Source organism: Mixophyes fleayi, chromosome 5, assembly GCF_038048845.1.
Source record: "Mixophyes fleayi isolate aMixFle1 chromosome 5, aMixFle1.hap1, whole genome shotgun sequence".
Taxonomy (NCBI): Eukaryota; Metazoa; Chordata; class Amphibia; order Anura; family Limnodynastidae; genus Mixophyes; species Mixophyes fleayi.
Window position 1 is genome coordinate 243110913 of NC_134406.1, and position 12312 is coordinate 243123224.

Below are 12312 nucleotides of genomic sequence, written 5' to 3' on the forward strand. Positions count from 1 at the left end.
ACAACAGGAAAAAGTATCCTACTTCAGCTGCGTCACAGTCTGGGGATTTTTAATAATTTGGGGCATTCCAAGTGTTGATAAATTTAGCCTAAGGAATATGTCACTTGGTACAGCAAGCAGTAGTGATGGGGAAATTATCTGACATTCCCTTAAGTTGCGAAATCTTTGTTTAAAATAAAATTTGCATTTCCTGCAGTCTGACAGTGACTGTTGGGTTTCCTGTATTCGGATTAGGAGAATACAATCTGCCTAGCACAGACACACCTATCAGATTAACAGCAGTGTCTTGAAGCTGCACTTTGTTTTCATTATTGCAATTTACAATCTATTCTCCCCCCAGTCTCCTACTCTCCCCCCAGCCTCCTACTTTCTCCCCAGTCTCCAAGGTGTGAGAGTAGCAACAAATGTGGCAAAACAGGAACTGCTAGTTTTCTTGTTTCACTTTCACCTAGTGGACTTGCTGAATGACACAAGGGTGTTGGAGAGGGAGGGAGCTGTGTAGCTTTTCTAGTTCTATCAGGAAGAGGATGTGTTTTATATCAGTGTAACAAGGCTCCTCTGATACACTGGACTGGTGTTACTGACCGTGCTTTGCATAAAGGAATTGTTTCACAAGATGGACAGCAACAGTAGTAGTAGCCAGGAACTTGGGTCTTCATCTTCTGGACATTACCAAGGGGACAGCTTGTTTACAGAGGCTGCGAATATTAGCAGCAATCTACAAGGTATTTCCTACCACAAGCTGACCGATCTAAAGTTTATTAACAAGGGAGCTTATGGGACAGTATACAAAGCCTTTAATTCAGACTGGAGGATACCAGTGGCTGTAAAGTTCTTCCCAACAGAGCGCCATCTAGTGGAAAGGTGGGTGTTATGCACTACTACATTTCTGTGATCACTGTAAATGCCTCAAAAAGGGAAATGGGGAATTTATTTTAAATTGAACCGGAGTCTAAACTACAGTGCTTGTAAGTGAAGCGTTTATATTCTTAAATGCTTTAAGTTTTGGGTAGGTGGATGTCAGTTCTTTAAAAATACATTCTTAAAAAAAAAAAACAATGTAAGAACTAATATGACATTAAGGGGTAAATATATCAACCCTGCTAAAAAATAAAAGTGTGCATTGTACATTCTAGAAAATGATAGAGTGCTAAATCTGATTAGTTGCTATGGGCAACACCTCCACTTTTCCTTTTTTAGAAAGTTTGATTAAGCTACCCTTTAATAACAGCCTTATGTACATACATATATTTGTAGAGGTTCTCATTGACACTCCAGGTGTTTTTAAGTTTTTCTTGATTTAATAATATTTTTATTATAATGCATTATTTTGTTCAGTCACTTAAAAAGACAGGCATATATTTTGTTGAAAATGACTAATATTGATACACAGATGTTAGAGGAAGGCCATATTATTCTCCAAGAACAGAGTCTCAAATTCTCTTGAGTCATTATGTGCTCTGCTATGGTATTTAACAACAGACTTTGATAAATGGGATAATAAAAATGTGTTTTAGAGAAAAAAAAAAATTTTTTTTTATTAAAACCTATTTAACGTTCTTTACAATATCAAAAGACAAGTCCAGCCTTGATCGTCCAGGAAGTGTGAATAACTGTGGTTGAAGAACAGGAAAGTGAGTGGTGACACAATTAACACACTGGTGCCCATACATTGCTGTGTGCCCATACATTGCTGTGTGCCCATACATTGCTGTGTGCCGATGGGCTATATGATACTCTGACAGTTGTTAGTGTAGCTTGCAGAGTATGCAATGAAACTAGTGCCATTACAAAGACTGATGACCAGACCCGTACAATTTTTTTTTACTCCCCTAAGCCACCTTCATCCCTGAAGAGCTCCATGGCCCAACTCAGTACATCCCAAAAACTAGTTATAATTGAGATGTTTGCCTAGCTCACGCGGAATTCATTTCTGTGGGTCACAATGCTGAAATGAAGCACAAGAATTCAATAACTGCAACAAGTGGTTAGTGGTGGAAAGCAGTGGGACATGCAGGATAGGTTCTGATGGAGCCAGATTATAAAATAGGGTCAGGCTGAGATGAAGCACTTAGTCCAAGATCCAAAAATTCAAGACCAGTACCCAGATGAAATTGCATCCAAGACCAGCCAAGCCCAGTTAAAACCAAACTGGTATCCTCAGGAGACAGGAGATTTATCTGTTTTCCTAGGGAGGCTCATAAGGGTGCTAAAACCCTAGCAGAATGATCCTGGAGACGAACCTCCAACTCAATGCCATTATCCTGTAACGGGATGTGCGGGTGGGGATCTGGTACGGAGACTCACATACAAATGCTAGGGGAGCAAGCCAAGTATATTGCCATGGGTCAGATAGTTCCAGGGTGGATGGAACAATTGCATTTACTAGTGACAGAGTTAACCCACTTAATAGCCAAGAAATGGAGTAGCAGAATTCGATTAGTCCCTCAAACCCTCTCTTAGGAAGCTGCTTCAGTAGAGGCTCATTGCGGAGTGTCCCAGGAAAAATACTTGATGCCCGGGAATAAAATGGAAGCAGCCTTTTAATTGTTACCAATTCTCCATAGTTGCTTTCATTTGTTGAGTATCCAGTGTAATCGGGTTTAAAACTGGTTCAAACATAATTATCCATTACTTTGATGATTTCTTCTTTGTAGACCTGGTAAGGCCTGATTCTTGATACATAAATATATCTTTTTCTGGTTTTCTAAGAAATATGGTATACCTCTTTCAACAATTATACAATTTCTAGGTATCAAAACGGTTCAGTTAAGATGGAATTTAGATGGCAGAATATCAAAATTGGCAAACTTAAGTGGTGAATTAATCTTGCTTTAACTACCAGAAAGATTAGACTTAAACAGCTGCAATCACTAATTTGCTACTTGAACTTTCCCGTTAGGGTTATGCCCATGGGCAGAGATTTTTCAGAAGTCTGGTAGCTCCCACGGTAGGCATTAAAAATTAATTAACATAGTAGGAATTCATCCAAAGCAAAAAATGATTTCAGAGAGTGAGATTCCTTTTTAAAGTGTAGAATTGTGTATAATGATTGTTGCTGTTGGTAGCAGAATTTTGTGATGCTCTGCATCTGTTCATCGGGGCTACTGGACCAGTGGTTACCGTATTTATTGGGGAGGACACTGGAGTGTTCATTAGCTTGGTTGAATCTGGATTGATGAGAATTTAATACTTTATGGGGGGAATCCAATTGGCTGCGTTACTTTCGTCAGTAACGTTAATACAGTAATTTTAATGTGGATTTCTGCTTCGAGCAAAGATCAGCATTACAAATTACCATACTAGCAGTAATAATGCACACTAATACCATAATAATGGTAATAGTGCGCAGCCCGCGTTACTTTCGGCAGTAACGCAACCAACTGAATTCCCCTCTAACAGGTATTTCCAATACTAGCGACAATAAAGATTTCGTGGCGTAAACTGGCTAATAGATAAATATTTTTCAATTAATATGGGTGTTGTTTCAATGATTAATCATTAAACCTCTGATTCTCCACAGTTGTAAGATTACTCAGACATTTAGGGGCAGATTCAATTAGCAGCAACGTTGTGAAGAACATCGTGACTGTGGGATTTCTACAGAAATCTCTGCTGAATTTTCCTTGCATAGGTTCGAGGAAAACTGAGCAGATATTTTACTATAGTAATGGTGAAAACGCACAGCTGCGATGTTCTGAGGAACATCGTGGCTAACTGAACTCTCCCCTTAGTGCTGAGAGCACTACAATATAATATATGGTGGAAAACGTTTGCCTAGAAAGTTTTACGTAATAGCTGTTACTATGTCTACCCTACAATGGTATGCGTTTTGGCACTTGGGGGCACATTTATCATGTATCGGAAAAAACAAGAAATACTTATCAATCCTTATCGCATGGATAAGGATTGATGTATTTCTCAAATTTATTAAAAATAGAACACAGAAACAGCAGTTCCGAAAAACTGCTGTTTCTGTGATAAAAAAAAAAACATACTCACCACTGCCTCTTCGGTGGCGCTGTCTCCGGATCTCCTCCTCTTCGTGCACTTTCTCTTCTTCATGCTACTGCGCATGTGCCGACCGGAGAACTTGAGGCTGTGACAGGGAGGGATCACAAGATCACTCCCTGCCCATGCGCTGTCCAGCTCTGCTCTCCGGAGCAGAGCTGGACATACCGAAGAACAGAAGTTTTACCAGCATTTCCTATGATGTACGCCAGCTTCAGCTGACGTACATTAACTCAACAAGTTCCCGAAAAAAAGATTTTTTCGGGACTTGTTGGATTGCGGCCAGGAGCAGTCACCATTCTGTTGAATGATGACTGCTCGCAAAAACGATCAGGAGTGCAAAGCAGCAGATATCGATGATATCTGCTGCGATGCACCTTTAATAAATTTGCGGAGAGCACATCCTGGCCTAATTTACACGGTAAGTGCACGATAGTGCACTACCGTGCTTTCTTAAATATACCCCTTGGTGTATTAAGTGGACAGACAAGCCATCAGTTGTCCAAATCATTCACAGAACTAAAATATTGTTTGACACCTGAATTCACTTTCAAGAGTCACTTGATCAGCATATTGCCAGGCTGTGTATGAACCGCTTCAACTGCATGTATTAAAGCTAGCCTGTCAGTCTCTGTTCTTAAAAAGAGAATTTTCCATTCATTGTAAGCATTGACGGAACAAAAAATATTTTACAAAATCCAATCACATCAGGCAAATCATGAAGGGCTTACAAATGCAAAAGTAAACTGCATTTTAGAAAGAAAGTGATGTGTTTTGGAATCCATTATATGGAACATATATTACGAAAAACTTTCCGCCAAATCACATAGGTTTACAGACAAGCAGAATTTTGTACTAACTTAGGAGCACATCGTCATTTCCATACTGTGACAAGGCCTGAGTTATGTACATACTCAGGCCCGGCGCTCCCATTAGGCAAGGTTAGGCACTTGCCTAGGGCGCCGGGCTCTGGAGGGCGCCACAGAATGGTAAATGACTTTAAAACTGTGCGGCGACCGCTGACCATACCTGTCACGGCCGCCGCACAGCATTCAGATGCACGGGGAGAGGTGAAGAGGCTATTGCTCACCACCGCCGCCTCTCTGCTCCGTCTCCTCCCCTCCACTTACTAGTGTCAGTGAGTGAAGGGGAGGAGACGGAGCAGAGAGGCGGCGGTGGTGAGACAAGGTAAGGAAAGACGGGGTGAGGGGGGAGGAGGGCGCCGATTTTTGCGGGGGGGGGGGGGGGGCGCCGATTTTTGCGCAGAGGGGCGCCGATTTTGTAAAAATGCCTAGGGCGCCATGGACCCTAGCACCGGCCCTGTACATACTTGCCAACATTTGGTATCTTCCCTCCGGGCACTGGACTCTAGGGAGACCCTGGAGCCCATTGCAAGGGGATTGGCTGCACATATTGTATCATCGTGGTCCTGCTGCTCAATGCCGAGGTTTATGGCATAATACAGGGGGAGGGTGGGACACGATACTCTCTGAATCACGTCATTAACCCCCACCCCACCCCATATACTTCACTAGGGAAGTGGGCAGTGTGCATGACAGTGCACTGCTCTCCCGGAATTCCTAGAAATGAGTCTCCCGCACATTCTGAGAGTAGGTAACTATGGTTATGCACCAGCTTGAACTGGTAGAGATCAATTTGTCCTTTTAATGGGAAGCATCTTGTGCCTTCCAGTAGTAATTAAGTGGTGAAGTGTCTTTTAGGCAGACTTTGCCCAATGTAAATGTAAAGCTTTAAAATACATAAGTGCCTTATGTTATTAAATCAGCCTCAATATCTTCTTATTCTCATTATTAATTTAAGCCATTAATGAATCTGAGCAGAAATGAATTTTAGGAGAAAATGGCAAATGTGAATTTAGTGAGAATGGTGGTTTTAGTGGTAGGCAGTTTGACTTTTACACCTTTCTACAGTGTGATTCATGAGAATAGACATAGTCCTTAGTATTTGCTGGGCAGACAATCTACACACAGGTGCACAAGCAAAGTGTTTTACTCATGGTATCTAGAGAACTTCGGAAATCATCTTCACAGACAAACTGTAGTTGATGCTGTTAACTGAAACTCCCAGGATGTTTGTAGTATTTCATGTTTACGAATTCCTCTAAAGAATCCAGTGACATAGTGATTTCTCAGCGTCGCTTCATAAACCATAGACTTGTTTAATGTGCTGTCTCAACCGTTTGAATGGGCAGCTCCCTTTTCACTTGAGTACTAAGTGTTTCTCATAGATGGTCACATTCAGGGCTGCCATTAGAATGCCCAGCAGCTTTACACATACACATTCCCCCTCTGCCCAGCAGCGTTACACATACACATTCCCCCTCTGCCCAGAAGCTTTACACATACACATTCCCCCTCTGCCCAGCAGCTTTACACATACACATTCCCCCTCTGCCCAGCAGCTTTACACATACACATTCCCCCTCTGCCCAGCAGCTTTACACATACACATTCCCCCTCTGCCCAGCAGCTTTACACATACACATTCCCCCTCTGCCCAGCAGCTTTACACATACACATACCCCCTCTGCCCAGCAGCTTTACACATACACATTCCCCCTCTGCCCAGAAGCTTTACACATACACATTCCCCCTCTGTCCAGCAGCTTTACACATACACATTCCCCCTCTGCCCAGCAGCTTTACACATACACATTCCCCCTCTGCCCAGCAGCTTTACACATACACATTCCCCCTCTGCCCAGCAGCTTTACACATACACCTTCCCCTTCTGCCCAGCAGCTTTACACATACACATTCCCACTCTGTCCAGCAGCTTTACACATACACATGCCCCTCTACCCAGCAGCTTTACACATACACATTCCCCCTCTGCCCAGCAGCTTTACACATACACATGTCCACTCTGTCCAGCAGCTTTACACATACACATTCCCCCTCTGCCCAGCAGCTTTACACATACACATTCCCCCTCTGCCCAGCAGCTTTACGCATACACATTCCCCCTCTGCCCAGCAGCTTTACACATACACATTCCCCCTCTGCCCAGCAGCTTTACACATACACATACCCCCAGCAGCTTTACACATACACATTCCCCCTATGCCCAGCAGCTTTACACATACACATACCCCCTCTGTCCAGCAGCTTTACACATACACATTCCCTCTCTGCCCAGCAGCTTTACACATACACATTCCCCCTCTGCCCAGCAGCTTTACACATACACATTCCCCCTCTGCCCAGCAGCTTTACACATACACCTCCCCCTTCTGCCCAGCAGCTTTACACATACACATTCCCCTTCTGCCCAGCAGCTTTACACATACACATACCCCTTCTGCCCAGCAGCTTTACACATACACATACCCCCTCTGCCCAGCAGCTTTACACATACACATGCCCCCTCTGCCCAGAAGCTTTACACATACACATGTCCACTCTGTCCAGCAGCTTTACACATACACATGCCCCCTCTACCCAGCAGCTTTACACATACACATACCCCCTCTGCCCAGCAGCTTTACACATACACATGCCCCCTCTGCCCAGAAGCTTTACACATACACATGTCCACTCTGCCCAGCAGCTTTGCACATGCACATGCCCACTCTGCCCAGCAGCTTTACACATACACATGCCCCCTCTGTCCAGCAGCTTTACACATACACATGCCCCCTCTGCCCAGAAGCTTTACACATACACATGTCCACTCTGCCCAGCAGCTTTGCACATGCACATGCCCACTCTGCCCAGCAGCTTTACACATACACATGCCCACTCTGCCCAGCAGCTTTACACATACACATACCCCCTCCCCATTACCCCTTCTTCTTACCTTTTTATCCCCCAGTGACAGCACAGGAACAGAAAGATTTCCAGCAGCTCCTGCATGGTGTACCATGTGACTCCTACAGTGATTCTATGCAGAAAGCCTGTGCGGTGTATGCAAGGCTGTCACATCACATACTACTCACTGCAGCCGCACAATCCATTCATAGAATACTGTACTATAAGCTGTAGTATATCTTTCTATAAATGAATGATGCAGCCACAGTGAGTAGTATACAATGTGACAGCCAATGTTCAGATCGCACAGGCTGTCTGCACAGCATTCCCACTGGACCACCAGGCATAAAGAAGCATAAAAAAAAAATGGTGGTGTGCATCGTGGGCCCGGGCCCCCTGGTGAGCTTGGGCTCCATAAGCTAGTACCCCTGTACCCCCCTGATGGCGGCCCTGATCACATTACTTCCTCATATCTATACAGTAACAGAGATACAGTATTCAATATGCTTTGGGGTTATTTCCTATTACTACACAAAGTATATGCAGCCATTCTGTGGACTAAACCAACTCATAAAAGTGCATAATGTCTGTGCACTAGGAACCCAGAAGCACCTCCGTTATGTTACTGATTCATAATGCATTGATTGGCTGCAAATTTGTGGGCTGGACCAATAGAGGTAAAAAGCTGCATTCTCATGATCATTGAGTGGCTTCCTCCACTGTACCTTATTGACAACATGCCTGCATGCTCACCTCAGATCACTGCACACCACAGATCACTTTGGTTTTACTCTACTGCACTTCTGGTCATCCCACCACACTTGTAGGTGCTTGATAATATTACAGTCTTTGGCTCTGCAAACTAATTGTGTGCCTATATTAGCAGGAAGATAGAAAATTTAGATGTGCTCTTACCTCACCTTTCATGTAACAAAACTTTTTCAATCTACTCCTAAAATACTGCTTGGATTACAGTGAGGAGACACTGGCATACCTCCCATCTTTCTGGAGAATCGAAGCAAGACTCTTACCGAAGGGAGTGTGGCCATGTTACAATAGGGGTGTGGCCATGTCATGATGGGTCATGAGAGGGTGAAGGGGTGTGATCAAACCTCTAACTATCACAAGGAGGGCTCCTGGAGATCAGGGGCAGGAGGGGCGTGTTGGGGTGGGGTTCATGGTGTTGCATCATCTGGCCACACCCCCTAAACAGCAACCACCCGTTCTGACCAATTGTAGCAGGGGGCGGGGCCACAGTGGCATGTGATTCCTTCCTAAGCCCCGCCCCCGCCACATTAATATTTAGATTATTAGGATCCGGGAGGTTGACCTGCTCTCCCAGGAGTCCGGGAGAACTCCCAGAAATTCGGGAGAGTACCGGACATTCCGGGAGACTAGGCAACTATGTCTAAATTACTAGGAAGCTCTTAACTCCCTCTCCTCAAAAGACCCTTTCATTGGCATTTGAAACAGGGGCAGCTGTGCGCGGCAACCGTTCACCACTGCAGCAGTGAATGGGGACAGGGTCCTCACATCAGGACTGTCCCGCCTAAATCGGAACAGATGGGAGGTATGCACTGGGATATTTAATGTCTGTTTGTGTTTTTAACATATTTTATACATTTGGTAAAGTGTTGTTTTCCACAAAAGTGCAGCTGGAATGTGCCAAATGTTCGGCATTAAAAGTAAAGGGTGAGATGTGATCTCCCCCAGCTCTGACATAGCGCTAAAGCATGAAGTGCCCTAAAAATAATCACTCCTCAATACTTTATCTATGGCGTCTTATTATAAATCATATAGAGTTTATACGACACGTATGCAGCATGTTTTATTATGATTGTTTATTTTATGGACTTTTGCTGTTTTTCTGCAGAGAAAGAAACAAGATCTTAAAAGAAGCAGAAATATTGCACAAAGCCAGATTTAGCTATATTCTTCCGATTCTGGGAATATGTAATGAGGAGGAGAATCTCGGCATTGTGACAGAGTACATGACCAGTGGATCATTAAACCAACTGCTACATGAGGTAGGAATGTCTTCAACTTACAAATATATTTATATATATATATATATATATCACAAATAATAACAGAATGGCGCTCAACCCATCACCCAACATTCACCTGATAACAAAACACGCTGAAAACAATAATGGTCACACTCCCATGTGTATAGAAGGTGGCTGCCAGTCTCCAGGTGACTAGATGGTAAGTCTGGTATAAGTAATGATCTGAAAAAGGAGAGGGTGGAGAGAAGTGTGCTTAATACTGTAGTTTTTTGGTAAATGAGACCAGTAATGAATAACTATAAGTATTATGCGTACCCGGAGTAGGTGAAAGATAGGTACATCAGTATAGAAAACTCTTGTCGCCGTAATACCAACAATGCTGGATTTTGATAGTTCCAGTGTGTGGGTACCTGTGGCTGGATCACGTAGAAATAACTTATTGTAGATACCTATTTTAATTAGGAGTGCAGTGCACCTCTGTATATGATTGAAAATGTACTTATATTTTTATATTGGTATGTGTGGAAATGTATTGTCTTCTGAGACAGTATGTCATATTTGGATTTTGCAAACTGTCTGGAGACACGTAATCTCATGTTAAGTAGACCTTTCATCGCTGAGAGGCAAAAACGTTTGTTGAAAGACAGGAGGAGGTAATTATACTTGCTGGAAGACTTCCTATGTAAGTGATCACAGATGAATGTGGATTTTGCAAGTTAAATTGCATTCAAAGCAAGATTAGAGAAATGTTATATCCTGATGTTAAACATTTAATAGAAAACCTCAGACTTAGTGGTGCCGCTAGCAGCAATGTAAATAGGTGCTAAACCCCTCCAGGCTGATTTTATGGGCAGGCTGCATGAAGCACCTGGATTGGTTAGAGGGACAGGAGGCTGGATTACCTCCTGCCAGGGTATCTGTGTAAATCTGTATAAAAACTGCACTATTTGACCATGTATCAGTAATGTTATACCATCTGTACTTTCTGGATATTACTAGTACCTCAAACTATTGTGTAACTGTCCTTTTTAGGACTTCCTGAGCTAATAAACATTACTGCTTAAGGAGCATGCTTTGAAGGCTACTTATTCCTGTGACCTGCAGATTAGACCAAATCTAATCCGTTATCCGGCTGTTCTGAGGTTGGAACCCTGCATCTAGTACCAATGCTCTGCCTGCTACCTGCAAGGGAGTACCCTAGCAGCGAGAGTTACCCAGAAGGATGTGGTCCTAGGTGCCAGTGATGGAGCCTAGTGGCGACAGCAGCAAAAGCCCCTCCTACTGCAGTTAGAGGGAGCATTTGGGATAAAGAAAAGAGGACGGTGGCAAGGCAAGCCCAGCCGGTCCCCAGCAACACAACAGACAGGATGGCATAGGAGGTCCATCCTGTCACAGTACCGAAAGAGCAAAACAGAAAAACCAAAGATAGTGTAGTAATTCTTTGCAAGTTAGGTGGTAAGAAACACCCCAATACCTTATGTGCTTACCAGATATAAAAGAAAAGGAGGCTTATCTGTACTGGATCCAGTGTGATGCTGATGTCCATGGAAACTAAAACAAGTGATATTAGAATTGCTTATCTGTATAAACAGTCATCTTGATTATATGTCTTAGATTTTCAGGAGTAATCAGATGAAACTGTAGTCCTTATGCTGTGGTCCAGATAGGAGTTAATCAGTCCCATACACATTGGCGATCAGTTTGTAGAGAGTTTGTTTCCGATTTCTCTCAACCCGTTTCGTCCTTGTTAAGACTTCATCAGGAGTATATATTGTATGTATAATGTTATCATTATATATCTGTTAGGACCCCTCCAGCCAGTACGACAAAAAACCGGAGTCTACTCAGAAGTCAGAAGACTTGGCCGCAGACAGCTGAGGGTCGTGAGTAGTGCACTGACTGGGGAGAACCCAGCGATAGCGTATAGGAGCAAATAGCAGAGTGAGGTCCAGGCAAGGGTCGAGGCCGGCAGCAGACAGAATATCCAGTAAACAAAACCGAGGTCAGAGGTCACAGGCAAATCAGCAGCGTAGGAGTCCAGGCAAAAAGGTCTAGGGGCAGAGGCAAACAAACGTAGTCGGGTATCAGGCAAAGGTCGGCAACAAATAATCAAATCCAATGGTAACGGGGAACAAGGAATACAGCAGGCTAGTATGCAGCAGAGCAGGAACTATAACCGGCAGGAAGGCTTTGCCCCTTCCTGCCTTTAATACCAGCATGGTCCAATGGGAGAAAGGCAGCCCCGGGTTAGATAATTAGCCAGCTGGCTCCTTTTGTATTTGCGCACGCGCCCGACTGTCCTGAATGCCGGAGCGCGGCGCAGCACAGTAAATGCGTCCCGACCGTTGCCTTGGCAACGGCCGGGACAACCCGGAAGTGACGTCCCAGTCATCATGACGACGGCCGGGACGCGAGGGCAGAGAGTCGCGGTGGTGCCTGGAGCCGCCGCGGCTCATGACAATATCACCATATCAACATCCTGTTGTGTTGCAGACATATTTACCTAGCTACTTCTTTTCCGG

The 12312-nt window shown here is 43.9% G+C and overlaps 1 protein-coding gene across 3 annotated transcripts in view; it reads left to right on the forward strand.

The window, feature by feature from the left end:
- Nucleotides 1–315: 315 nt before the first annotated feature.
- Nucleotides 316–12312, forward strand: part of RIPK2 (receptor interacting serine/threonine kinase 2) — a 35181-nt gene continuing 23184 nt past the window's right edge. The window contains exons 1-2 of one of the 3 annotated variants that reach the window (XM_075213756.1): nucleotides 316–864; nucleotides 9655–9808. In XM_075213756.1, the coding sequence (XP_075069857.1) occupies nucleotides 617–864; nucleotides 9655–9808 (402 nt within the window). In that variant the 5' untranslated portion in view covers nucleotides 316–616. The remainder of the gene's footprint in view (nucleotides 865–9654; nucleotides 9809–12312) is intronic. The other 2 variants (XM_075213755.1, XM_075213758.1) reach the window with 2 other exon arrangements.